Source organism: Gigantopelta aegis, chromosome 14 (assembly GCF_016097555.1).
Source record: "Gigantopelta aegis isolate Gae_Host chromosome 14, Gae_host_genome, whole genome shotgun sequence".
Taxonomy (NCBI): Eukaryota; Metazoa; Mollusca; class Gastropoda; order Neomphalida; family Peltospiridae; genus Gigantopelta; species Gigantopelta aegis.
This window is the reverse complement of record NC_054712.1, coordinates 57,042,414-57,067,890: the sequence shown is the minus strand read 5'-3', so window position 1 is coordinate 57,067,890 and position 25,477 is coordinate 57,042,414. Positions and strand designations below refer to the sequence as shown.

The 25,477-nt window shown below is 37.2% G+C and overlaps 1 protein-coding gene across 1 annotated transcript; it reads right to left on the bottom strand.

Annotated features, from left to right (window-relative positions):
• Positions 1–2,277: 2,277 nt before the first annotated feature.
• Positions 2,278–10,857, bottom strand: LOC121388110. The gene is made up of 4 exons (XM_041519328.1): positions 10,728–10,857; positions 4,406–4,514; positions 3,356–3,477; positions 2,278–2,932 (listed from the first exon to the last, which is right to left on the bottom strand). The coding sequence occupies exons 1-4, from the start codon at positions 10,836–10,838 to the stop codon at positions 2,645–2,647; spliced, it is 630 nt and encodes a 209-aa protein (XP_041375262.1). The 5' UTR covers positions 10,839–10,857; the 3' UTR covers positions 2,278–2,644.
• Positions 10,858–25,477: the final 14,620 nt, after the last annotated feature.

The following is a 25,477-nucleotide window of genomic DNA, read 5'->3' as shown; positions in this document are numbered from 1 at the left end:
GTGTGCAGTTTCATTGCACTTAACTAGGTGGGCAACTTGTTACGTAATACTTCTGCGCGATGGTCGTCTAATACACACCCAGAGCAGGTGTGGAGGCCATGTGGCCAGTAGTTACGTAATACCTCCGCGCGACCGTGGAATCTCTAGCGAACTGGCGACATTAAGTCTGACGATCTGAGGAAAAAATACCGCTTGGACGTGGTGGAAATATCAGATGATAAGATTCGGTGCCGCGATTTACCCCCAGGCGATATTTCGATTTATAATAAATAGCTAGTGTTTTAGAGTTATGGGCAGAAACGAAAAAGGACGGCTCCCAGGGAACGTAGTCCGTTGGACTTTGGTAAATATTTTTATTTCTGCTCTGTTGTATAACCTTGATGTGATTGATGTGACTAAAAATATTTTAATACTGTATTATACCAATATTCTTTAGACAGTGTCTTCGGTCATCTGACGAAGTAAATCGTAGACTTTTTGTTCTAACATTATACGAGTATTTGGTAATATAAATCTTAGCCAGTCATCCTAGAAGACCTAGGTAAACTGTAGGTTATTGTCTTTATTGTGATAGGTACCAGTATTAATTCTGTGTTACAAGGTTACTGAATGAGTAGTTAGGGTTAATTAAAAATTAACCCGTTAGGAATAGAGCTGTAATTCCTTTATTAATTAAGTTCCCCTGGAAGCGTTTCTAAATTATCACACGTTACTGAACGAGTAGTAAGGGTTAATTAAAAATTAACCAGTTAGGAATGGTGTTGTAATTCCTTTATTAATTAACTTCTCCTGGAAGCGTTTCTCAATTATCACACGTGTGGGTGTTGTGTCACGGTGAAGTGATGCGCATATTGTGGAACTAGACACCTAGAGATTAACTAATTAAGTGATCAGTTCTGGGTTGTTATTATTGTTGTTATTAATTAACTACTACGGCTGTACATTTGTCAGCGTAGATTAATACAGATTCCAAAGTGTATTGTGTTTTTGTTGTGTTTTCTAGTGAACTAAACGTGCTATAATAATATATACTTTATATAAGATCTTATCTCTGATCATACCTAGACGAGCCATACTAGGGTTTAACTGCCTGTTACAGAGAGATCTAATAGATATACAGTTAGGAGAGATATTTTGATAATCGTGTTTTATTCAGTTAAGGGAATTATAGAATCCCCGTGACAGTGTCAGAAAGACGTTATTGTCGTAACGCCCCTTTTGTGCTTCATGGGGCGCGATTTCAGGAGGTACGTGGTTGAACACTCTAGATGTATATGCCCCAGCGTCCAACCCGGATGTCGTCTGCAGGTTTTCAAGTTTGTCTGAGAGTTGTGACAGAATCGAGGCCATATCTTGGTCTCCAGTAGCCAGACTGTATGATATACATACTAAATAATCTGAACATCTTCGAACAGAATACATCTACGAGTTAACTAGAGGAGGCTGATAGTGCATTGTATGGATCATATATCAGCGGTTGGTTTCTCGAAACAGCTGGGGTGGCCATTGAAAATGATGACATTCAAATGAGATGAGAGATTCACAGCTGTGGCGAGTTTGTAAAGGACATTTGAAATACACCATTAGGTACGGACCTGAACAGATGTGTATAGTTGAATGGATCATATTACTTATCTGACCGAACGAAAGTGAGATAATTTACATTGGAAATTCGCCAGTTTCGTTAAATCTAGCGAACACGAGTGTGGCATTTTATTTATTACCCAGATTCAAAGAAAGTTATGTCCGACTCTGAAGCTCGAGGGGCCAGACCTCCCACCAACAGTTGAAAGACAATCTAAATACGAATGACAGTTCACAAGAATAATGTATGTATGTATGTATTTATCTTTGTATGTATGTATCTTTGTATGTATGTGTATATGACCTCACATTCAACAACAGGCCCGTCCAGTTTGTCTCCTTCCCCAGTTGCATTTGTGTTTACTGATGCGGAATGATACGAGAAGCCTCTGCTCTATAGTCGCCGTTTTGTAAAATTAACATCAATTTGTGATAATACACAACTGACAGACATAATAGCGTTTAATGTGTCAATCACTACAAATCTCAACTGACAGGCACAATAGTATTTAATGTGTCAAGTATTTAATGTGTCAATCACTACAAATCTCAACTGACAGACACAATAGTATTTAATGTGTCAATCACTACAAATCTCAACTAACAGGCACAATAGTATTTAATGTGTCAATCACTACACATCTCAACTAACAGGCACAATAGTATTTAATGAGAGAAAGGTTTGTCATTTTCTAATGGTAATTAAAAACATTAGTAATAACTAGTCTAGAAAACGCAAGGTTTAAGGTTTTTAATACTGAATATAATAAGTTTCAGTTTAAAATGTATTACAATTAATATTAGAATAAAAGAGTAACTGATCGTATCGACTCCATATTAGTAAGAATATCTTGATGTGTCAATATAGTTGTTGTCTATACGGGGTACTGTGCTGATACTGAATATACTAATCGTATCGACTCCATATTAGTAAGAATAACTTGATGTGTCAATATAGTTGTTGTCTACATCAGGTACTGTGCCTTTAAGGATTGAAGGAAATGTTTTATTTAACGACGCACTCGACGTATTTTATTTACGGTTATATGGCGTCGGGCATTTAATGATCGTTCACGATAGCATTGTGTTGCGCTAGAGCCAGCAATGTTATTGCATAGCTGCAAGCGTCCGATGACCAGTAGATGTAGAAACTCTTTTTTATCCCATGGAATTTCTCCGGCGTTTTCAGTCCGAAGTGCTTGCGCTTCAACATGGCCTGGTATTGGATTTCTGGAATGACGCCTTCCACGACTCCGATGAACGGTTCTTCAGGAATATCTCCATCATCCGAGAAACTCGTACCATTGAGAAACTCCAGTCTGTTGGTGGGATACCAGTATACGGAATCCTATAAAATAATAACGGTACTCGAATTATTATATCTGTGTCATAACTAATTATATTTAATCCAATAGCCGATTATTAATTACCAAGCGTTGGACATCCAAAATCCCATGGTTAATTAATCAATGTGCTCTAGTGGTGTCGTAAACTAAACAAACTTTATCCACATTAAAAATACGCACGAGATTGTTGTTTTGTTCTTTCATCCATTTATACTTATTTTTGTGCTCTGTCCAATTAAAGTGTTCAGCACACTGTCCTGGGCACACCTCAGCTATCAGCCAGATATACGGACCAGGACAAAACGTTGGTGAGTAGTTGTTAGTGGGTGAGAGTCGGTACTGGGATACGAACCCAGTACCTACCAGACTTAAATCCGATGGCCGGTCAGTTTTATACGTGTGTTAGAACTATTAGTCATACTTACATCCGGGGCTGGACTGTCGACTGTAAAGAATACCAGGTCATGTTTATACTGGTCCCCAAGTATATGCCGCGCTAACCATCTGCTCGCCGCTGTCACGGTTCGTTGAACATCAGGAGGTGTATCTGGAATTAAATAGATAGATAACTATTTTAACGTGCCCATATACCACTAGGGTTTCGAACACGCCCATCCAGAGTCTGACCTCCGATAAGATCGGTGGCCTGACTCGGGATGGGGGGTCTGGAATTAAATAATTATTAGTGATCATCAAAACGTACATGCATATATAAAGTGAGAGTCTACCATTAACAAAAATTTAGCATATGGCATATTTAATTGACTAAACTGACTATTTAACCCCGTACAAACGCATCAAATAAGCATACAGGTACAGAACAGAACAGAACTGTATTTATTCTCATGGCCATCTTTCGGTCACATCAGTGGAACATATATAATAATAAATACAAATTGTCAAGACGGCTTCAACAGAAAGAAAACAATGTATATGTATATACAAACAGATGGGCAGCCAAATATTGAAAAGAAATAATCAGAAAGGTATATGATCGATAGGAGGCACAGTATTGTTTGTAATATGAATATAAATTTACACAAGTTTCTGACAACTCTGATTAGTTTACAATTAAAGAGTTGCTGGACTTTGTATATATTTGGTCTGTTCACATAGTGTTTCTACTTTACATTTTTTTAGATATCAATAAATAATGAATTTCAATTCCAACATTATTATTACAATATATGCACTTTCTATTTTCATATAAAACATTAATTTTGTCCATCTTCCTCTTTCAAATGGTAAAATATGATTGCAAATACGAAATAGAAAAAAATACACATCATTTTATCCAGGGTATGCAAGTATGATTCAAATTCCAACGTTTCCTTAAATGTCCTATATGTTATTCCTTGCTAGATTATCCACAATTTCACCTACCAGTTATCTACAATTTCACCTAACAGTTATCTACAATTTCACCTACAAATTATTAACCATTTCATGTACCAGTTATCTACAATTTCACCTACCAGTTATCCACGACAACGTCTTTTTGGCTGAGTCGTAGACGGTCCACGTGTTGATCAAAGCATTCACTGTAATAGCTGTTGTACCAAGTCGATCATCAACATTAGTATTCTGAAATACGTCACAACATCCAGTTCGAAATACGCCAATAGCAGTGTGTTGCCATTATTTGGCTTGTCTGAAATGTCGACAGATGTTTTAGAAACTGTCAATACCTTTTTTTTTTTACTGATCTACAATATTGTATGAAATACATCAATGTACGTACCTTTCCTTTCTGTAGCTCACGTTTATGTTATTCATCTACTATTATTATTATTATTGTTAGTTATTAATTGCAATTTGCCTGTCATCTTGTCAGTGTGTTTGTAAAAAATGTAGGGAAAGGTCCTAATATAGGCTTGTAGCCTGTCGACCAATCCCACCAGTCAGTGGAATAAAATATTGTTTAAACTAAACTAAATACATCAACAGCAGTGTAAAGTTCTGTGGTTACCATCATTTTAGCCTGCCTGAAATACATCAACAGCAGTGTAAAGTTCTGTGGTTACCATCATTTTAGCCTGCCTGAAATACATCAACAGCAGTGTAAAGTTCTGTGGTTACCATTATTTTAGCCTGCCTGAAATACGTCGACAGCAGTATACAGTTTTGTGATTACCATTATATTAGCTTGTCTGAAATAACTCGACAACAGTATAAAATTATGTGGTTACCATTATTTTTTGCTTGTCTAAAATACGTTGAAAACAATATAAAGTTCTTTAGTTACCGTTATTTTAGCTTATTAGAAATACGTTAATACTGGAATAAAGTTTTGTAGTTACTTTGTATTTTTAAATATTAATTACGTCGACAACAGTATAAAATATTGTGGTTACCATAATATATTAGCACGAGTCGGTGCAGTCGATTCACTTTGTATTTTTAAATATCAATTACGTCGACAACAGTATATAATATTGTGGTTACCACAGTATATTAGCACGAGTCGGTGCAGTCGATTCACTTTGTGTATTTAAATATTAATTGCGTTGACAGCAGTATATAATACTGTTAGTCCAGGAGCCAGGTCGATGTATCTATGTCGGAGAGTCAGGAAGGTTTGAACATTGATTCTTATGTAAAAATATGTGTAGATTTCAGATCTGCAACTCTTACTTGCCTAAACGTGTACGTTAATTGGGAATTTGCATATTTTTAATGGTACGTCAAAGTCAATTTATGTTCGATGTGCTGCTACCCAAAAACAACAGTCCACGGGACAGATACCAAATTTCAGTTATAGGGGAGAATAAACTCTTTAAAAAAAGGTTTTTGGGATGCTTAATATCCAAACTTTCCATTTTGATTTGCTGGACTTTCATAATTGGTCAATCTGACCTACATTTTCAAGGTCAAATGAAGGTAATTGTTTCTGAATATATAATATGCTGTAAATGACACAAATCATTGATTTCTTTTAATTCATTCCAATAATATTGATTAATAATGTTCATATTGTGACTTTGGTTTATATATTCATTACACATCTAGTAGAGGTGCTTCCTGATTGAAATTGCAGGGGCAGATCCATAATTTAACGAAAGGGGGAGATGTTTAGGAAAAGGTTACGTCCACATTTTGGGGCATGGAAATGGATACCAATGCTTTCTGAGGTCAGTACAGGGTATGGTTTATGGCGAAGGTAGGTTGATTTACGTGTTTATATTTTTCACAATTTTGAGGGTAGGGCTTTTTACAAATATGCTACATACCACGGTATACAATGGGACATTTTTATATTAAACTCAATTTATCTCCAAACAATGTGTTTATAAGTGTCTAAAACATGTCTTTTAAAAAATTAATGGTACCTATATTTATTGAGATCTGTACAGGGTAAGATTTATGGTGAAGGTAGGTATTCACGCTAAATTGACCTTTATTGACATCATGTAGAGTATGGTTTATGGTGAAGGTAGGTACTCATGTCATTTTAAACTTTAGGGTATTATTTTAGAAGCTATTATAAGGTTTACAAAATCGAAATGTTTAAAACAAATTTATCTGTAAGTCTAGGTTCTTTCCAGAAAGTGCTATTAAAGGTTTACTTTTGATTATTAAATGTATCTAATTGGTCAGAATAATATGCTAACTGGGAAATCTGGAATACAAAATGCATTTATTTTACAGTATTAATTTCGTGCGATACATTCTTCCAGATACTGCATGTAACTTGGAAATCTGAAACGAAAAATGCATTTATTTTACAATACTAATTTCATGCGATACATTCTTCCAGATACTGTATTTAGATAACTAGCTCTACAATGCATACAAACTGATAGGTTATTATAATTTGCATTGGTATAGCAGTTATAAAAGAAAAACATGTGCGTTAGCTGGGAATGTGCATGTTTTTAATGGTATGTCGAAATTGTTTCCTATTGACTGTTTCTCAACCTGAATAAAGTCAAATGCTATTTTTAAGTTAACTAACTGTTCGAATGAGGTTTATCAATAAAGATATGAAATATAAAAGTTTAATCTTTGGTTGTGGTGTAGAATTAAATGAAATGTGCTTCATATAATATTACTGGAGAGTCAAACATATCCCATTTGTCTTTCCAAACGACTAGGCAAATACAATTTTAGGTACGTTTTGTTAGAAATGGGGATACATGCTTAATGCTATATATTATAAGGTTTACAAAGAGGGTACGTACCCCGTTATGTTAAGATAATTTAAAGTCATTTGGCACAAATTAAGGAAATTATTATTATTATTATTATTATTGTTTGATTGGTTTTTGGGTTTGTTTTTTGTTTGTTTTTTTGTTGTTTTTGTTTGTTGTTTTTTTGTTTTTTGTTGTTTTGTTGTTGTTGTTGTTGTTGTTTGTTTGTTGTTGTTTTTGGGGGGAGTGGTTGAATATAATCAATATTTAAGATATAATGTTATTATCTAATTAAAGACAATATCACTGTTTATTCTAGCAACAATTAAAATGGTACGTCTTAATTGGTTTCTATGATCAAACTTATCATTCAACATGAACAATTGCCATATAACGAACCGGTTTCATATTATTATTGATAGATAGCATCACTGGACTGTAGTACATGTGTATTCTGGAATACATATCTGCCTTGTTTTGCTACATTCAAATTATTTTTCCAATCTCCTTAAGCAGGCGGTAGACTACTGTCAAATTATGGAATGCTTTAAAAGTATGTTTAGAAATTAGCTCTTTTCAAATGTAGTTGAGGTATTCTTGATGGTGGAAACACCCCAGAGCCTTCTCTCCTTCCTGGCTTTATCAATGACTCCGTATCACCATACAAATTATCAACTGTTCAGAAAATCCACAATGTCTACTGCGATCCGTGACAGCGTGTTTCAAGTGGAGTATGTCCTGCCAAGTATTTGATGACTACCCAAATGGTATCAAAGCTTCGTCTTTAGGGTGACCAAGATAGCAAACCATTAATAGTGTTATGTGTCTGTCTGCATTCAACCACAACTCGAGAATATGCTTCATGCTTGGATGACAAATTGTGTTTATATAGCTGCGTCATAATTTCCTATCATTTGGAATGTGGATCCTCAACCATCTCCAATGATGAGCCCATACTTACAAACTAATGTAACCCCATGTTCCATAGAATACTGGATAGAAAACAAAAAACATTGTTACTCAAATCGTGCATGATCAACTGGGATAATACTTGTGGTAAGGAAATGCTACGTAGAGTGATAATTTGTAGACTGACAGTTTTCTTACCTTACATATCTGATGGTTATGCTCTGGTCTATGCATTAAACAAACCAATTGCAAACACATTTGTCAACATAGTTTTGGGAAAGATTAATGGTTCCACCAGAAAAGATGATATTATCTTTATAACTCATATTGAGAAACAATACATAAAGCTACCGACAAAAATCTAAGGAGTAGGAAAGATAAAGGTAAATTTTGCAAAATTATAGATGTGACATTCATTTGACACAAGTGTAGTACCAATGTTTCATTAATTATTAAAGAAACCAACAGTATTCTTGCCATTCTTAAAGAGTGGAACTGTTGTGGTCTTCCTGAACCCGCTGAGGTATATGTATGTTGCTTGTATGGAGCTACTAAATCAGATGTTGGGATTGATACTCAGGTTAAGGATATTCAGAAACATCCCAGAAGTTCTTACATACTTCCATCTAGCAAGGATGTCACCGAATTATATGTGGGAAGACCTATATCCAGCCATACATATTGGTACATGTAAAGATTCTACAAACTAATGGTGGTCTAAAACCTGCATAAAGATTTTTGGGGAAGGATGTGTCACACGAAATCAATATTGTCAAATAAACATATTTTTCATTCCAGATTCTCCTTAGTTTATATGAATATTGCAATATATACTGATCAATTAGTTATAATCAAGAGTAAACCTTAAACAACACTTTTTAGAAAAGACTTACTCTCATAGATATTAAAACGATGTAACCAAAATATTGATTTTGACTTGCATTGACATCTAAAATCACCCCTAAAGTGACCTTTAAATGTTACAATGGTGTGAAAACCTACCTTCACCATAAACCTTGCCTTAAACAGATCTCAATGCAGGTACATTTTGCGTGGATACCTACCCTCACCATAAACCTTGCCGTAAACAGATCTCAATACAGGTACATTTTGCGTGGATACCTACCCTCACCATAAACCTTGCCTTAAACAGATCTCAATACAGGTACATTTTGCGTGGATACCTACCCTCACCATAAACCTTGCCGTAAACAGATCTCAATACAGGTACATTTTGCGTGGATACCTACCCTCACCATAAACCTTGCCGTAAACAGATCTCAATGCAGGTAAATTTTGCGTGGATACCTACCTTCACCATAAACCTTGCCTTAAACAGATCTCAATACAGGTACATTTTGCGTGGATACCTACCCTCACCATAAACCTTACTCTGTATAAACGTCAATAAGCATGGGAACCCATTTCTAACAAAGCTACCATTAATTATTTCTAAACATATGTTTTAGACATAATTTCATGATCAGTTGATTTTTATATCATGTTTCCCTATAGGTTGCATGTAAATTGTAATATATAATGATCCATTATAATCATATTTATGAAAAGCGAACTTTAAGTAGTATATTTGTAAAAAGCTCTACCCGGAAAGATAAGGAAAATGTAATAAAGTTAATATTTCCTAATATGACCCTAAATGACCGTTAAATGACCCCAAAATTATCCTTAAGGGTCCATTTCGCATGGGTACCTCCCCTCACCATACACTGTACCTACACTCACCATGTAAATACCTCACTAAGCATGGGTAACCACTGCTAACAAACCATGCCCAAAATGTGGACATAACCCATTCAGAAATTATTCCCTTTGATTAAATTCTGGATCTGCCCCAGAAAGAACATAATTTCGAGATCAGTTGATTTTTATACCAAGTTTCCCTATATTGTGCATGTAACTTGTAATATATAATGATGATCCATTATAATCATATTTATAAAAAGCGAACTTTAGGTAGCATATGTGTAAATAGGCTTACCGACAAATATAAGAATTTTTTTAAAAACTGAACTTGACTCAAATGACCTTAAATGACCCTCAAAATGACCTTTACCGTAAATCGACCTACCTTCGCCATAAACCATACCCTGTACAGACCTCAGAAAGCATTGGTATCCATTTCTAAGAAACCATGCCCCAAAATGTGGACGTAACATTTTTCTAAATATCTCCCCCTTTTGATAAATTATGGATCTGCTCCTGAAATTTCAATTAGGAAGCACCCCTACTAGATGTGTAATGGATATATCTATAAACCAAAGCCATAATAAGACCATTATTGACCAATAGTATTGGAAAGAATTAAAAGAAACCAATGATTTGTGTCATTTACAGAATATTATATATTCAGAAACAATTACCTTCATTTGACCTTGAAAATGTAGATCAAATTAACCAATTATGAAAATCCAGCAAATCAAAATGGAATGTCTGGATATTTAGCGTCACAAAAAACAGTTTTTAAGGGTTTAATCTCCCCTATAACTGACATTTGGAGTCTGTCCCGTGGACTGTTGTTTTTTGGGTAGCAGCAGATCGAACACAAATTGACCTTGACGTACCATTAAAAGTATGCAAATTCCCAATTAACGTACACGTTTAAGCAGATCTGAAATCTACACATAATTTTACATAAGAATCAATGTTCAAACCTTCCTGACACTCCGACATAGATAAATCGACCTGGCTCCCGTTCTATGTGGTTACCATAATATATCACAAAACGTTTGCTACACACCGTGTCTACGTTTCCAAGGATACCATCAAAATATATTTCATCTGAAGTGACGCTGGGTCTGGCAAGTGACAGCAGTTCTTGAGTCATGTGACCTCTGAGGACATATTTCATTGTGCTGTGCACCGCACGCATTGCCTGAAAATACAAATACACCAGTCACTGGCGGATCCAGGGGGGTCATAGGGGTGTCGTGACCCCTCCAACCTGTTTGAAGTTCCCATTTTAATGGCTTTAAAAACCCAATTGTCATCTGCAATGTACACCACTAAATTGCCCTTAAAACGCGTTTTTCAGCATCTCTATTTCAATTTTGTCTCCCTTTCTCTCCCTCCCCCTCTCTCCCTTCTCTCTTCATGAGCGTCGGAAGCAATTAAAAGTTGGTACGGCCATGAAGGCAATGTATATGATGAGATCTATAATATGCGAGCACCATAGGAAGAGAAACAAATGTTCCTCTCTCTCTCTCTCTCTCTCTCTCTCTCTCTCTCTCTCTCTCTCTCTCTCTCTCTCTCTCTCTCTCTCTCTCTCTCTCTCTCTCTCTCTCTCTCTCTCTCTCTTTCTTGTGATGTTCCGCTCCTTTGCCTTTGAGGCAGCCCCAGAACCTCGATATAGATTCCACTACGTTCCGATGCTTGGCTCCTTCGATTTCTGCAAACTCCATAATCAATACGTATAATAGCGGATATATTTTAATAGCTAAGCTTTTAAAATGAATCTGTTTCATTCTATTGACGTAGCATTCTTCGATTTGTGCCGACTATCTTTATGCATTGAGAGTACGATTCGAATACAGGACTACCTTCTGTAAACCAATGCATTGAGAGTACGATTCGAATACAGGACTACCTTCTGTAAACCAATGCATTGAGAGTACGATTCGAATACAGGACTACCTTCTGTAAACAAATAAGAGAAAAACACCACCCCCACCCCCACCCCCTAAACACTAACAAACAAACAAACAAAAAGAAACAAACAAACAAACAACCAACCAAACAAACAGCTCTAATAGTGAAACCTACGCTACAGTATTTAAAAATTAGAGTATGTCACTTTCATGTGAGAAACATACCGGATGAGGAAGACCTCCACGTAGACTGGTTCTCTCAAGAAGTGCTAATGTTCTGGACGTGAACCAGTAGAACTGGTTCACAGATACGTAAGACTTCATTTCCAGGTATAATCGTCCGGAAAACTTGTTTTTAATTTGATAGCTTAAAAGCTCCGTGGTATTGAGGTATATCATCTGAAATAATAACGCACGATGTTGGAATAAATATCATTGGTTTCATAACATATTTACAAGTCATAATGGAGAGGGCTAAGGCCAGCCACTAACAGCTAACAACTAACCCACTGTCCTGGACAGACAGCCCAGATAGCTAAAGTGTGTGCCCAGGACTGTGTGTTTGAACCTTAATTGAATATAAGAACGGAAATTCAAAAGAAATGAAATGGCAGTCCTCTAAAAATCGTTATGGGTAGTGACGGTTCACCTATAGTCAGAGCAACTATCAATTCAAATTCTGTATTGCCTTAAGATTTTACAAGTTGTCGGCATTATACAAACATAAACATAAAATATATAAATAATGTACAGGATAATGGTGGAGAGTGATTTACCTTATTGAATACATAATATATACTTATATACATACATATATACTTACACACACACACACACGCACGCACGCATATATATACATACATACATACATATACACGCATACACACATACACACACATGCATGCATGCATATATACACATATATATAAATCAATCAATAATTTATAGCAAGAAGAAGAAGAATTATTTTTAAAACGTTTTATCACCTGTATCTCAGGATCATCGAGTGTGTCAACCGGAAGTATGCCTGACAAAATGGCTGCCGTAAGTCCGTAGATACTATTGGCGCAAACTACAATGTCCACGTCGTTCATGGTAGATGCCACTGGCTTTCCTTGGCTGTATAACATTTTTGCGTTACGTTGGTTGTACGTCTGAAAGTAATCGGTTAGTGAGGTATTAATAGAATTGAAATAATCCCTTTTTCATATTGCATTTAATAATTTGTTAACTCTACCAGCAATATGCCAAACAACCTACATGCGTCAACAAATCTACAAATAGTATTTATATCTAAACAAAACTGTACCTGTTTCAATATTGAAGGAATGGATTTTTAAAAAATAAAATGTATGAATGTTTTTGAGTTCGTCAAGGGATAAAAATTACACAAGTAGTCATCGTGTAAGCTATATAAGCATTGTGGAAATATGTATTTACATTATTTAGATATAAGCATGACAACGAATTAATTTAAGATTAGGTCAGGTCAGGTCATAGGGTTTTACGTGCACATTCAGTTATAAATTTGAATCACACAACACTATTATTTTTCTCACCCATGTGGGAACAAGACTGACATCTTTGTTTTCAGCTTCCGCTTCCTGTAGGAAATGCCTCATGACGTAATATGATCTAGGGTCTATGGCGTTAGAAGGATCATTGATGGCGAAAGGTCGATAAGCATACTCCTTCAAAGCCTCGGTAACGGAGGTTAAGTTCGGGTTGGTTTCCATCCAGTAGGAATAGCTCGAGGGGAACGTGTGATTCATTTCCGCCAGAAGTGCTCCAAATCCGAAATTCACAAACGAGCTGTCGAAATCAAGTTGGGTGTCACCGAGTAGCGAAGTCCTACAACGAATATTGAATATTTAAATTCCCGCCTATATATTTTACGGCAGTCTGAACAGTATTTCATTTAATTTTAAAATTTATTTACGTGCTTATACCAAATTAAGATTTAAGCATGTTTCCATGGACACACACATCGGGTTTCTATAGCTATCGAAACATGTGATACGGTCCCTTCAGCTGTGAACATGTCTGCTAGTTATTGCTTGGATCATGCAAGTATTACCATGGTGGGAAACGGGTGTAAAGCGCAAAAGTACAGTAAGTGTAATACTGGTGCACACTATTACAGTGCTGAAATTAGGAAAACCTGTCTAATTAGATAGTGACGAGACTAAAGGCCAAGCCACAATAGGCGATGGGGTATCCGGGCGATATTCATTAATTCATTTATATTTAGTATCGTGCTTCTATCCAATTAAGGCTCACGTAAGCTGTCCTGGCCACACAATTCAGCTATCTGGCCTGTCTGTACAGGACAGAGAGTTAGTGGTTAACAGAGAGAAGTCGGTATAGTGGCCTTACACCTACCCATGGAGTCGTTAAACTCACTGTGGGTGGGAGCCAGTACCGGGATGCGAACCCATTACCTACCAACCTTAAGTCCGAATGACAAGCTTATCCCGAATCGTCAGTCGTCAACACCAAATCGTCGGGTCGCTAGCCGTCGGACCACCAGTCACGCCTTAACGCCCCCATCATCTGATGGGGGAGTGACATACTGGACGGTTAGATAACACAACGAAACGTTCATAACTTGCTGACGGATGAATATGATTTCTGGCGATTTGTGGAACGGAGGAGCCGGCTTGGGCAGACACCTGCGCCCACGACTGGCGTGCGCTGCAATAGCTTGCTTTGAATGTGCACGTTAAACCAATTAATCATGTATATATTTTTTAAATAAAATATACTAAAGTAGACAATGAACGTTTTCACTTCTTAATTTTACGTGTTAAAATCGACAAATTCAAATAAATATTATTTCGTTTGGAAAGGTTAAAGTTAGGGGGTGGGGGAGGTGTTTAACGACATCAAAGATAAAGCATATTGATTTAATAATCATCCGACCCCATACAACCGTAAATAAAATGTGTTGAGTTCGTCGTTAAATAAAACATATCCTATCCTTCCTTCCATCTGCTGTTGGATGTCTAACACTTGGTAATTTTGACATATAATCTTAGAGAGGAATCGAGTGCATGTGCAGGGGGAGGGTATTGGAGGTCAAAACCCTTACTTGCCCAAGCTTTAAAAAAATATTGAAATGTATTTTTGGGGGGAGCATGGCCCCATATAAACTTCGCTCAACACAGTCTAAAACCCCAACCCCGCTGAAATCCCTGCACATGTGCCTTGGAAACCCGCCGATGGAGAACGATCCTAGACTGACCGCGCATTTCCAAAAAAACACCTTTTTAGGTCTAAGTAATGAATAAAAATAACATATAGTCGGAAAATGTTACGTAAATCGAACACAGTACCCTCTTCCTCTACCCCTAGAGCGTTACGTAATTAGTAACAACCCCTTACATGTAACACGTATGCCAACAGCTGGCCACTGTAAAAATTTCAAGGCAAATCCCCCACCCACCAACCCCTGGAAAGGCGTTGTATCATACCTCTATGGATATAAATATGTTTTGGAGATATGAGACGACCCCTCAATCAAGACAGTTACATTTGTTCAAAAATTGCGAAATCTCACGTGATCTCTTGTTGGGGAATTCTATACTTGTGATAAGCCAATGAAAACCGAGATAGGTATGTGCCCGTCAAAAGTGTCCCACTTTCAAAATACTGGCTTTGTTTTTGACCTGGATAAGCCAGCGTAGTGAAACCAATGCGGAGTGCGGCTTCATATATGCACCAAGCGTAATTGGATTTTCTGTTCTATATGCTTAAATAATAAAAATATTCCGGATACTGCCGCTTTAACGTTTTGACTGTATTAGGCTTCTCCGATAATATGGTCATGTTATGCTTGCTTATACTCAAAATTACCAAATATTTGATATCCAATAGCCGATGATTAATAAACCAATGTGCTCTAGTGGTGTCGTTAAAAAAAAAAAAAATTATCTCTTATTCTCTCGACCAAATGTTAAAAATAACCATATGATATGTCAGGCACAACTTCCTGTAATTTAAATTGTGCTGACATGTAGTTAAACAAATATTACTTTTCCTGTCCTTTAGATAAACGTATTCGAATAAGCCTTTATACTGACACGTGCTTTTGTGTATCAGGACGCTCATAAATGATCAATGTAAATACATTTAACGTCAAACATAGGATTGTTGTTGTATTAAAGCAGCAGTTTTTGATTATCGTTTGGTAGGCAGCGATTGCGCAGAATGTATATAGATTGATCTCTGACGGTAAGAGAGTGTTGATGACTGTCAAAATGTTCGTCTAGCTCTCTTACCGTCAGATTACTCGGACTAACGGCAAACCTGACAACAAACCTGGTGATAGTGATCGTCAGCATTGCGTATTTCATTCAATACACACCACATGATTAGAGGCAGGCGATTAGTGATATACTTGTCACCGGGCCGGGGTATGCCGCTAATCACTACTTCTAATCATCTAGTGTGAAATGGCCTTTAGGGTACACACGAGTAAACCAATAGAAATAAGGGTACATACGCGTACAATGGCGGTAATGAGATATTCATTGGAATAGTGATGGAAATAATACAAATAATAAATAACTACGGCGATAGAGGGTCTCCCTGTAGGCAAACTCTCGATATTAAAAACATGATATGATACAACATTGAAAATGGTTGTATATGGTTGTGGTGACAACAATAGGATATATATATGTAAGTACAGTAGTGGAAAGAGAGATGCATGTAAGTATAGCAATGCCAATGGGTTTTTTGTTGTAGACCATGGTCAGACACAAAGACAAAACCTAAGCGTACGAGCTCCCGGTTTTGTAGGGGGCAGGTTGGTTTTTGCTCGAATGAAACGAAAAGCTCGAATCTGCATAATAACATTTATTCATATTAGTATTACTGCCAAATAGCTATATAGAATTGCAAAGGAATCACTACGCATGTTTATATGGACTAAGTGTGCGGGTAGAATGATGGGAATACACGGTAAAACGGTCTCAAGTTAGTACATTATGCCAGAATAACTCTCGTTTGTGCCCGAATTTAAGGATTTGCTCCAGCACTAGGGGGCAATTTCGTCCCTCCCCACTCCCCACCACCACCAACCTATCCTCCGTCTCCTACGCTTATGACAAAACCCGTTAAATCCTGTGTGTTTTAGTTGTGGGGGATCAAGCTATCAAGCTAGAACGTTCTTACTGTTGTAGGATGACTCTTGCTAACAGCTCTGTCTCTGTCCAGCCCTCATTCTTTAAATACTGACGAAGCTTGTCTTCGGCAACAACGGGTAGACCCTCTCCAGTGTTCGGGGGAATATTCTGCCACAAATCGGCTGACGCGTCGTATGTCTGTGGATAAAAGCTAATCACAGACGATTTTCCAGGTGCGTTACGATCGTGGCTTTTCGTAAAGGTGGAAATCGCGGCCAGGAGTTGTTGTGACGTCACTAGAGGAAGTCTACTGTACATGGACGCTTCTAGAAGGGAGGTAGCCACCCACAGTGTCACAAAGACGTTATTGTCGTAACGCCCCGTCTGTGCCCCATGGGGCGCGAGTTCAGGCGGTACGTAGATGAAAATCCTAGACTCGTATATTCCAGCATCCAACCCGGATGTCGTCTGCAGATTTTCCACTTTGTTCGAGAGTTGTGACAGGACCGAGTCCATGTCTGGATTCCTGCCAGCAAGGCTGTATAATATACAGGCGGCAATTGACACACACCTTAATAGGATGAACATCTTCGAACAGAATAAATGTGCAACCGAAAGTTTTCAAATTTATATCACTGGGACTGCCTACGTAACTATACAGACGCAGATGGGGAGACGGCTGTGAAGCAAAAGGCGCATGACGGGGCGGATCTGCTGCGAATGTGTTACAGTTCACACGGGATTCGAATCAACAGCTACATGTGTGACTAAAAGGTATGTTTTAAATCATACTGGATGAATGAATAACCTGTTTAGCTGTATTGGAGGAATGAACAATATTTGTTTGCCTTTACATCGAGTAACATGTGTGATGGACAAACATAGGGAGAACGGGTATAATGAAACGGATATCAGTCTTTTGAAAATTGACCGGCCTCGGTGGCGTCGTGGTTAGGCCATCGGTCTACAGGTTGGTAGGTACTGGGTTCGGATCTCAGTCGAGGCTTGGGATTTTTAATCCAGATACCGACTCCAGACCCTGAGTGAGTGCTCCGCAAGGCTCAATGGGTAGGTGTAAATCACTTGCACCGACCAGTGATCCATAACTGGTTCAACAAAGGCCATGGTTTGTGCTATCCTGCCTGTGGGAAGCGCAAATAAAAGATCCCTTGCTGCCTGTCGTAAAAGAGTAGCCTATGTGGCGACAGCGGGTTTCCTCTAAAAAACAGTGTCAGAATGACCATATGTTTGACGTCCTATAGCCGATGATAAGATAAAAAAATCAATGTGCTCTAGTGGCGTCGTTAAATAAAAAAAACTTTACTCTTTTTTTTTTTTTAAATTGCGAGAACGATCGTTTCGTTCGCGCGTTGCTCGCGCAAATCTAAGTTTGCGTAATCTATTTTTTTTTCCGCACAAAATGTGGAGCACCATTTACTTGGATATAACGGGTTACGCAAAAATTAAATGGGTTAATTGGATTTATTTCTGCACAACCGATAAATGGGTCGTGCAGATTTTCTATTCTCAGATGCCTGGATATGCATATAGAGGGTGTTATTTATCCAGACAGTTGTTAATCTCTTTTATGTAGCCAAATAACTAAGAAAAATAACGCATACAAGCTTACAAATAACTGAAGTAGGCTCGACACTTGATTAGTCTTGCAGTTCAATACAAATGACAATACACCGTCATCACCCGTTTATTTGGTGTCCTCCCATAAGACAGACGTCCCATAACGCAGACGCGTTAAAACAACACAAGACCCATTACTAATTACCTGCCGTTTACCTTGAATAATACATGTAGTAAATAATGGAATAGTCGGATACAATTAAATACAAAACACATAACAAAATTATATAAAATTAGATTTATTTATACACATACATATACCCGGGATACACAAATTCGCCGACAGTGGTGCATTTTCCGGTACACGTTTTTGTCACGCATCTTCAGTGAACACTTTCCCCTCTGGTGCGATTCTTTGCAAATAAAAATCCATCCAATATTACTTGTGGTGAACCTTTTTGTGATTGAACAAATTCTATCCTTCTAAGACCAGCCATGACTAAAAAATTGAATGACTGTTTTTGGTAGCTACATGCAGTTAATATATAAGAACTTTTATGTTATCTCTGTGCTTAGCTATGGTTTAAATGTATGGTCAATGAAATACAAGACATTGGTCGTCAGAGACATAATACTCATTGATATACAAACAATGTCTATCTGAAGTGAAATGAATTGTATACGGATGTTGCTAAACTCTAAAAACACGGACATCATAAAACACAGTATCTTTACATTTGTTAATTCTGTTTAGCAGATTACAATTAACTTCTCCTAGTTGCCTGTGTGGAATTGGTAGATATAACAATTTTTTAAAATAGGTACTGTCATAACTGTGCGGTAATCATTGATATAAAAACAAAACATTGTCAATCTGAAGTGAAATGAATTGAATGGAGATATTGCAGTGGAAAATCCACCAAGCACTGTATCTTTACATTTATTAATTGCATTTACCAGATTACAATTAAGCTCTCGCTGTTGTTTGCATGAAATCAGCTCATTAATTAAGACTGCTGTTGCACTGCAGCATAGCTTGCTGAGCAGATTGGAGCAATACCATTAACGCAGTCAGGGGTGTACAGGATACATTACATAACCCAATAAAGAGTTTTGTCTATCAAATGGCATGTCTGCCTTATGGGACGTCTGTCTTATGGGAGTGAACCGTTTATTTTATCAGTAGAGACATTGTTGACGACATTCGGGAAGGCGGGTGGGACATAAAATGAACATTCATTTCAACTTATTTCCGTGCTTATATCCAATTAAGGTTCAAGCACGCTGTCCTGGGCACACACCTCAGCTATCTGGGCTGTCTGTCCAGGACAGTTCGTTAATTTGTTAGATGGTTAGTGATATAAAATGAATAATCAATATTTACCAACAGTCATCATTCTGAATATTTATAATTCGGTTTAAGGACCACCCAACTATTAAGACCATTTTTTAAAAAGTCTAGCCGATTGTCGCTATGGCTGAGTTTCACTGTAGTATTAACTGTAATATTAAAAATTGGATGCACTTCGAACTTTGACCCTGTGAGGTGCTATTTGTTGCACTGCTACCTTAAGATCAACCCCCAGGAGTAAAACAAAGAGTCTGTGACGTTGAAAGGAGGGAATGGCCTTTAACACTAGACTAAAGCTGTAGCTTTTAACAATATACTAAAGCTGTTGCATTTAATAACAGACTAAAGCTGTATCCTTTAACACTAAACTAAAGTTGTAGCCTTTAACAATATACTAAAGCTGTAGCCTTTAACACTAGACTAAAGCTGTACCTTTTAACAATATACTAAAGCTGTTGCATTTAATAACAGACTAAAGTTGTAGCCTTTAACACTAAACTAACATTGTAGCCTTTAACAATATACTAAGCTGTAGCCTTTAACACTAGACTAAAGCTGTAGCCTTTAACAATAGACTAAAGCTGTTGCATTTAATAACAGACTAAAGCTGTATCCTTTAACACTAAACTAAAGTTGTAGCCTTTAACAATATACTAAAGCTGTAGCCTTTAACACTAGACTAAAGCTGTAGCTTTTAACAATATACTAAAGCTGTTGCATTTAATAACAGACTAAAGCTGTATCCTTTAACACTAAACTAAAGTTGTAGCCTTTAACAATATACTAAAGCTGTAGCCTTTAACACTAGACTAAAGCTGTAGCCTTTAACAATAGACTAAAGCTGTAGCCTTTAACAATATACTAAAGCTGTAGCCTTTAACAATAGACTAAAGCTGTTGCATTTAACACTAAACTAAAATTGTAGGCTTAAACAATAGACTAAAGCTGTAGCCTTTAACAATAGATTAAAGCTGCAACCTTTAACACTAGACTAAAGCTGTAGCCTTTAACAATATACTAAAGCTGTAGCCTTTAACAATAGACTAAAGCTGTTGCATTTAACACTAAACTAAAGTTGTAGGCTTACACAATAGACTAAAGCTGTAGCCTTTAACAATAGATTAAAGCTGCAACCTTTAACACTAGACTAAAGTTGTAACATTTAACAATAGACTAAAGCTGCAGCCTTTAACAATAGACTAAAGCTGTAGCCTTTAACAATAGATTAAAGCTGTAACCTTTAACATTAGACTAAAGTTGTAGCCTTTAACAATAGATTAAAGCTGTAGCCTTTAACAATAGACTAAAGTTGTAGCCTTTAACAATAGATTAAAGCTGTAACCTTTAACATTAGACTAAAGCTGTAGCCTTTAACAATAGATTAAAGTTGTAGCCTTTAACAATAGACTAAAGCTGTAGCCTTTAACAATAGATTAAAGTTGTAGCCTTTAACAATAGACTAAAGCTGTAGCCTTTAACAATAGATTAAAGCTGTAACCTTTAACAATAGATTAAAGCTGTAACCTTTAACAATAGACTAAAGTTGTAGCCTTTAACGATAGGCTAAATCTGTTGCCTTTAACAATAGGCTAAATCTGTTGCCTTTAACAATAGACTAAATATGTTGCCTTTAACAATAGGCTAAATCTGTAGCCTTTAACAATAGACTAAAGATGTTGCCTTTAACAATAGACTAAATCTGTTGCCTTTAACAATATACTAAATCTGTTGCCTTTAACAATAGACTAAATCTGTGGCCTTTAACAATATACTAAATCTGTAGCCTTTAACAATATACTAAATCTGTGGCCTTTAACAATATACTAAATCTGTTGCCTTTAACAATAGGCTAAATCTGTTGCCTTTAACAATATACTAAATCTGTTGCCTTTAACAATAGACTAAATCTGTAGCCTTTAACAATAGGCTAAATATGTTGCCTTTAACAATAGGCTAAATCTGTAGCCTTTAACAATAGACTAAATCTGTAGCCTTTAACAATAGGCTAAATCTGTAGCCTTTAACAATAGACTAAATCTGTAGCCTTTAACAATAGGCTAAATCTGTTGCCTTTAACAATAGGCTAAATCTGTAGCCTATAACAATAGGCTAAATATGTTGCCTTTAACAATAGGCTAAAGCTGTAGCCTTTAACAATAGACTAAATCTGTTGCCTTTAACAATAGGCTAAAGCTGTAGCCCTTAAAGGGCCACGTTTATTAAAAACGTAATTCACTATTGTTTGGTATCTACGTATTCTTTTTACAATATATATGAAGTATCAATAAAATAAAATAAAATAAAAGTATTCGTTTTTAATATATTCGCAATAAAAACTCCAAGAGCTAAGGCACGTGACCCCGTGACGCGCTAACCGGCATAACATGAAAGCGTGATTCGCAGCCTTTCAAACATTTTACTGGGAAGGTGGAACACGTGTATTTTTAAAACGCGAAAATTTTATTCTATTGAATTGAAATGTATGGATGGAATATTCTTTTGGAGATAGTTTTCAAATGTAAAATATGATAAACCATTGTTTAATGTGTGGATGTATCAAATCAGCAGTTTTTCCGAACTTTAAACAAACCGACAATCACTGGGTTTGCATGGAAGTGGTTCTTAAACAGAACCTGTGCGTAATGGAAAGGACCATCACGATAGGATAGGATCTGCAGTGACCAATTCATCCCTGGGGATTACGACAATTATTTAAGGTGGTCGATAAATATGACACCTATTTTATTTTATTTTAAACATATCTGTTCCAAGCCTGTATCCCCACCGGCACACGTTCTACGATTGCGCATGATACAACACACAAGAAACCACGACGAGCACGAGCTAAAGTAGAGCTCAAAAGGGTGAGGGGGAGGAGGCGGCGAGGGTACCAGAGCAGGGACGGGAGTGTAAAATATAGTGGTACGGCTCGAGGTTGCCAGACTCTTTTTTTCAAATTCAATTGAGAAGAACGTTTTCACAGATACAACAAAGAAAGAAAGAAGTGTTTTATTTAACGACGCACTCAACACATTTTATTTACGGTTATATTGGCGTCAGACATATGGTTAAGGACCACACAGATTTTGAGAGGAAACCCGCTGTCGCCACTACATGGGCTACTCTTCCGATTGGCAGCAAGGGATCTTTTATTTGCGCTTCCCACAGGCAGGATAGCACAAACCATGGCCTTTGTTGAAACAGTTATGGATCACTGGTCGGTGCAAGTGGTTTACACCTTCCCATTGAGCCTTGCGGAGCACTCACTCAGGGTTTGGAGTCGGTATCTGGATTAAAAATCCCATGCCTCGACTGGGATCCGAACCCAGTACCTACCAGCCTGTAGACCGATGGCCTGCCACGACGCCACCGAGGCTGGAGATACAACAAATACTAGTATTACCCACAAACGTGCATCTTTGAAAAGTGTTACGGCCATGCACCGTCCCTGTAGTGGCGTAGGGAGAGAGAGAGAGTGGCAAACTGGCATCTATCTAAACCGGCATTATGTGTAAACCGGCACAGTTTTAAAGTCCCGTTCAGCTACCGTTCAGCTCTGTCGACACCGGATACCTTCTATTCCGGACTTTAGATGCAAATTTCAAGAAGTAATTCATGTATTAATTAGCTCTGTCTACACCGGCATGCGATCATACCTCTACTGTCTGCCAGTGGTCACCTTTTAAACAATGACGGCAGTTCCCCAGTAATTAGGACACCACAGAAAGTGTGATGAAATAATCGCGCCTCTTTGAAAGCTTAATAAACAATGAACAACACCTGTATTAACGAATGTAGGACAATTGCTCACCGGACAATTGCTCACCGGACAATACCTCACCGGACAATTGCTCACCGGACAATTGCTCACCAATAAAGTGAGAAATAGGACAATTGCTCACCTTTATTATTATTACTGTTTAATGTCGTGGTCACCTTTGATATGTTTTCTTTTGTTAATAAAACATATAATTTCTAAAGGTACAACTTCGAAGCTGTGTTAATAACACAATTCACTTAATTAATGTTATTGTTGGTTTAGGTAGATCAAACCTTTCAAAGTGTGTGTTTTTAGTAATTAGTTACTTTGTAGCCTTTTATCACTACACTTAATACATGAAAGCTTTAAAAAAAAAAAAAGGATTAGAAACATCACAAAAAATAGTAAAATTGATATGACTCACTCACATAGGAGTACTTCTTCAATTATAGGTATATATAGTTAAAAAATATTAATTAAAATGAAAAATAAAGGTGAGCAATTGTCCTATTTCTCACTTTATTGGTGAGCAATTGTCCGGTGAGCAATTGTCCGGTGAGGTAGTATATTGTCCGGTGAGCAATTGTCCGTACACCGTAGTAACGGGTGTAGGTAGCAAGATAAATCGTATTATTATTTGTAGGTCTTCATACCTGCATTGCATCATACCGATCTGTCTAAAACAATAAATTCAGATCCCTATTTTATGTGATATTAATCAATAAAATAATTTTATTTATTCTGCTTGTTGGTTTAAATGCGTTCTGATCTGAACACATATTTTTTATTACAGTCAAATGTTAATATCCCGCTTTCAAAAGCTTTTCACAGGTAGGTTGGTAACTAGGTTAACGTGCTTATATACCACTTCCTCGCCAATCGAGCTACCAGTAGGTTGGTAACTAGGTTAACGTGCTTATATACCACTTCCTCGCTAGCTACCAGTAGGTTGGTAACTAGGTTAACGTGCTTATATACCACTTCCTCGCCAATCGAGCTACCAGTAGAGTAGATGTACAAATGTGATAAGACCAAAATGTCCAAACTAGCGTCCGTTAAGAATCAGCTGTTTTTCGAAAAAGCATTCTCTGCTGTCGGCATGTTGACATACTAACAGAACCCCGGATACTACGTCACTGGTCTGATTCGGGTCAAATCGACTGAGCAGTGGGGGTTTTCCCTAAACGTTTTACAAAAAGTCACTTTATTAATAACTGGGATGGTATTTTTGTTTTTTATTTTTAATATTGTAATGTTTATGTATTTGTTTTATATACTGTGTATTAATAATGTGCCATAAGCGTGGACCTTTAACTACAGACTAAAGCTCGTCTTCATAACCTTTCCTTCTCAGAGGTACGTGCGTTTTTAGAATTAAAAAAAATTAAAACGCAATTGGTTAGCGACACCACTAGAGCACATTGATTTATTAATCACCGGCTATTGGATGCAGTGGTAAAATGCTTGCTTGATGCGCGGTCGGTCTAGGACCGATTCCCGTCGGAGGGCCACGACTGGTATATCAAAGGCCGTGGTATGTGCTGTTCTCTCTGTAGGATGGTGCATATAAAGGTTCCCTTGATACTAATGGAAACATGTAGAGGATTTCCTCGCTGAGACTATTTGTCAAAATTACCAAATGTTTGACATGCAGTAGCCTATGATTAATAAATCTAGTGGTGTCGTTAAACAAAACAAACAAACAAACAAACTCTTGTGTGAGACCAAAAGTCAGTCGACACAAATTACTCTTTACTGTGTTAAAAAAAAAAACCTATCCATCCATGTCATGAGGTATTATACCATCGAAAATAACCTGTCTGGTCACAGGTTGTATTGAGCTTAGTCACAGCTGCGGGATATATGGAGTGTAACGAACGGTACACTTCAAACTAACAGATGCTTATCATAATTAAAGGGCGGGGTTTAGCTCAGTCAGTTGAGCGCTCGCTTGAGGTGCTTGCGTCGCACAACCGAACTGCCTCGGTGAACTCGTTCAACTGACTGGGTTTTTTCTCGTTCTAACCAGTGCACCACAACTGATCAAAGGCCATGGTATGTGCTTTTCTGTCTGTGGGAAAGTGC

Excerpts from the sequence above, each read along its gene's own strand:
- LOC121388110 (XM_041519328.1), bottom strand. The coding sequence starts at position 10,838 with ATGAAATATGTCCTCAGAGGTCACATGACTCAAGAACTGCTGTCACTT. Across the intron at positions 4,515-10,727 it reads TCCTTGGAAACGTAGACACG|AATACTAATGTTGATGATCG; the intron begins GTGTGTAGCAAA and ends GACGTATTTCAG. Across the intron at positions 2,933-3,355 it reads TCGACAGTCCAGCCCCGGAT|GATTCCGTATACTGGTATCC; the intron begins GTAAGTATGACT and ends ATTATTTTATAG.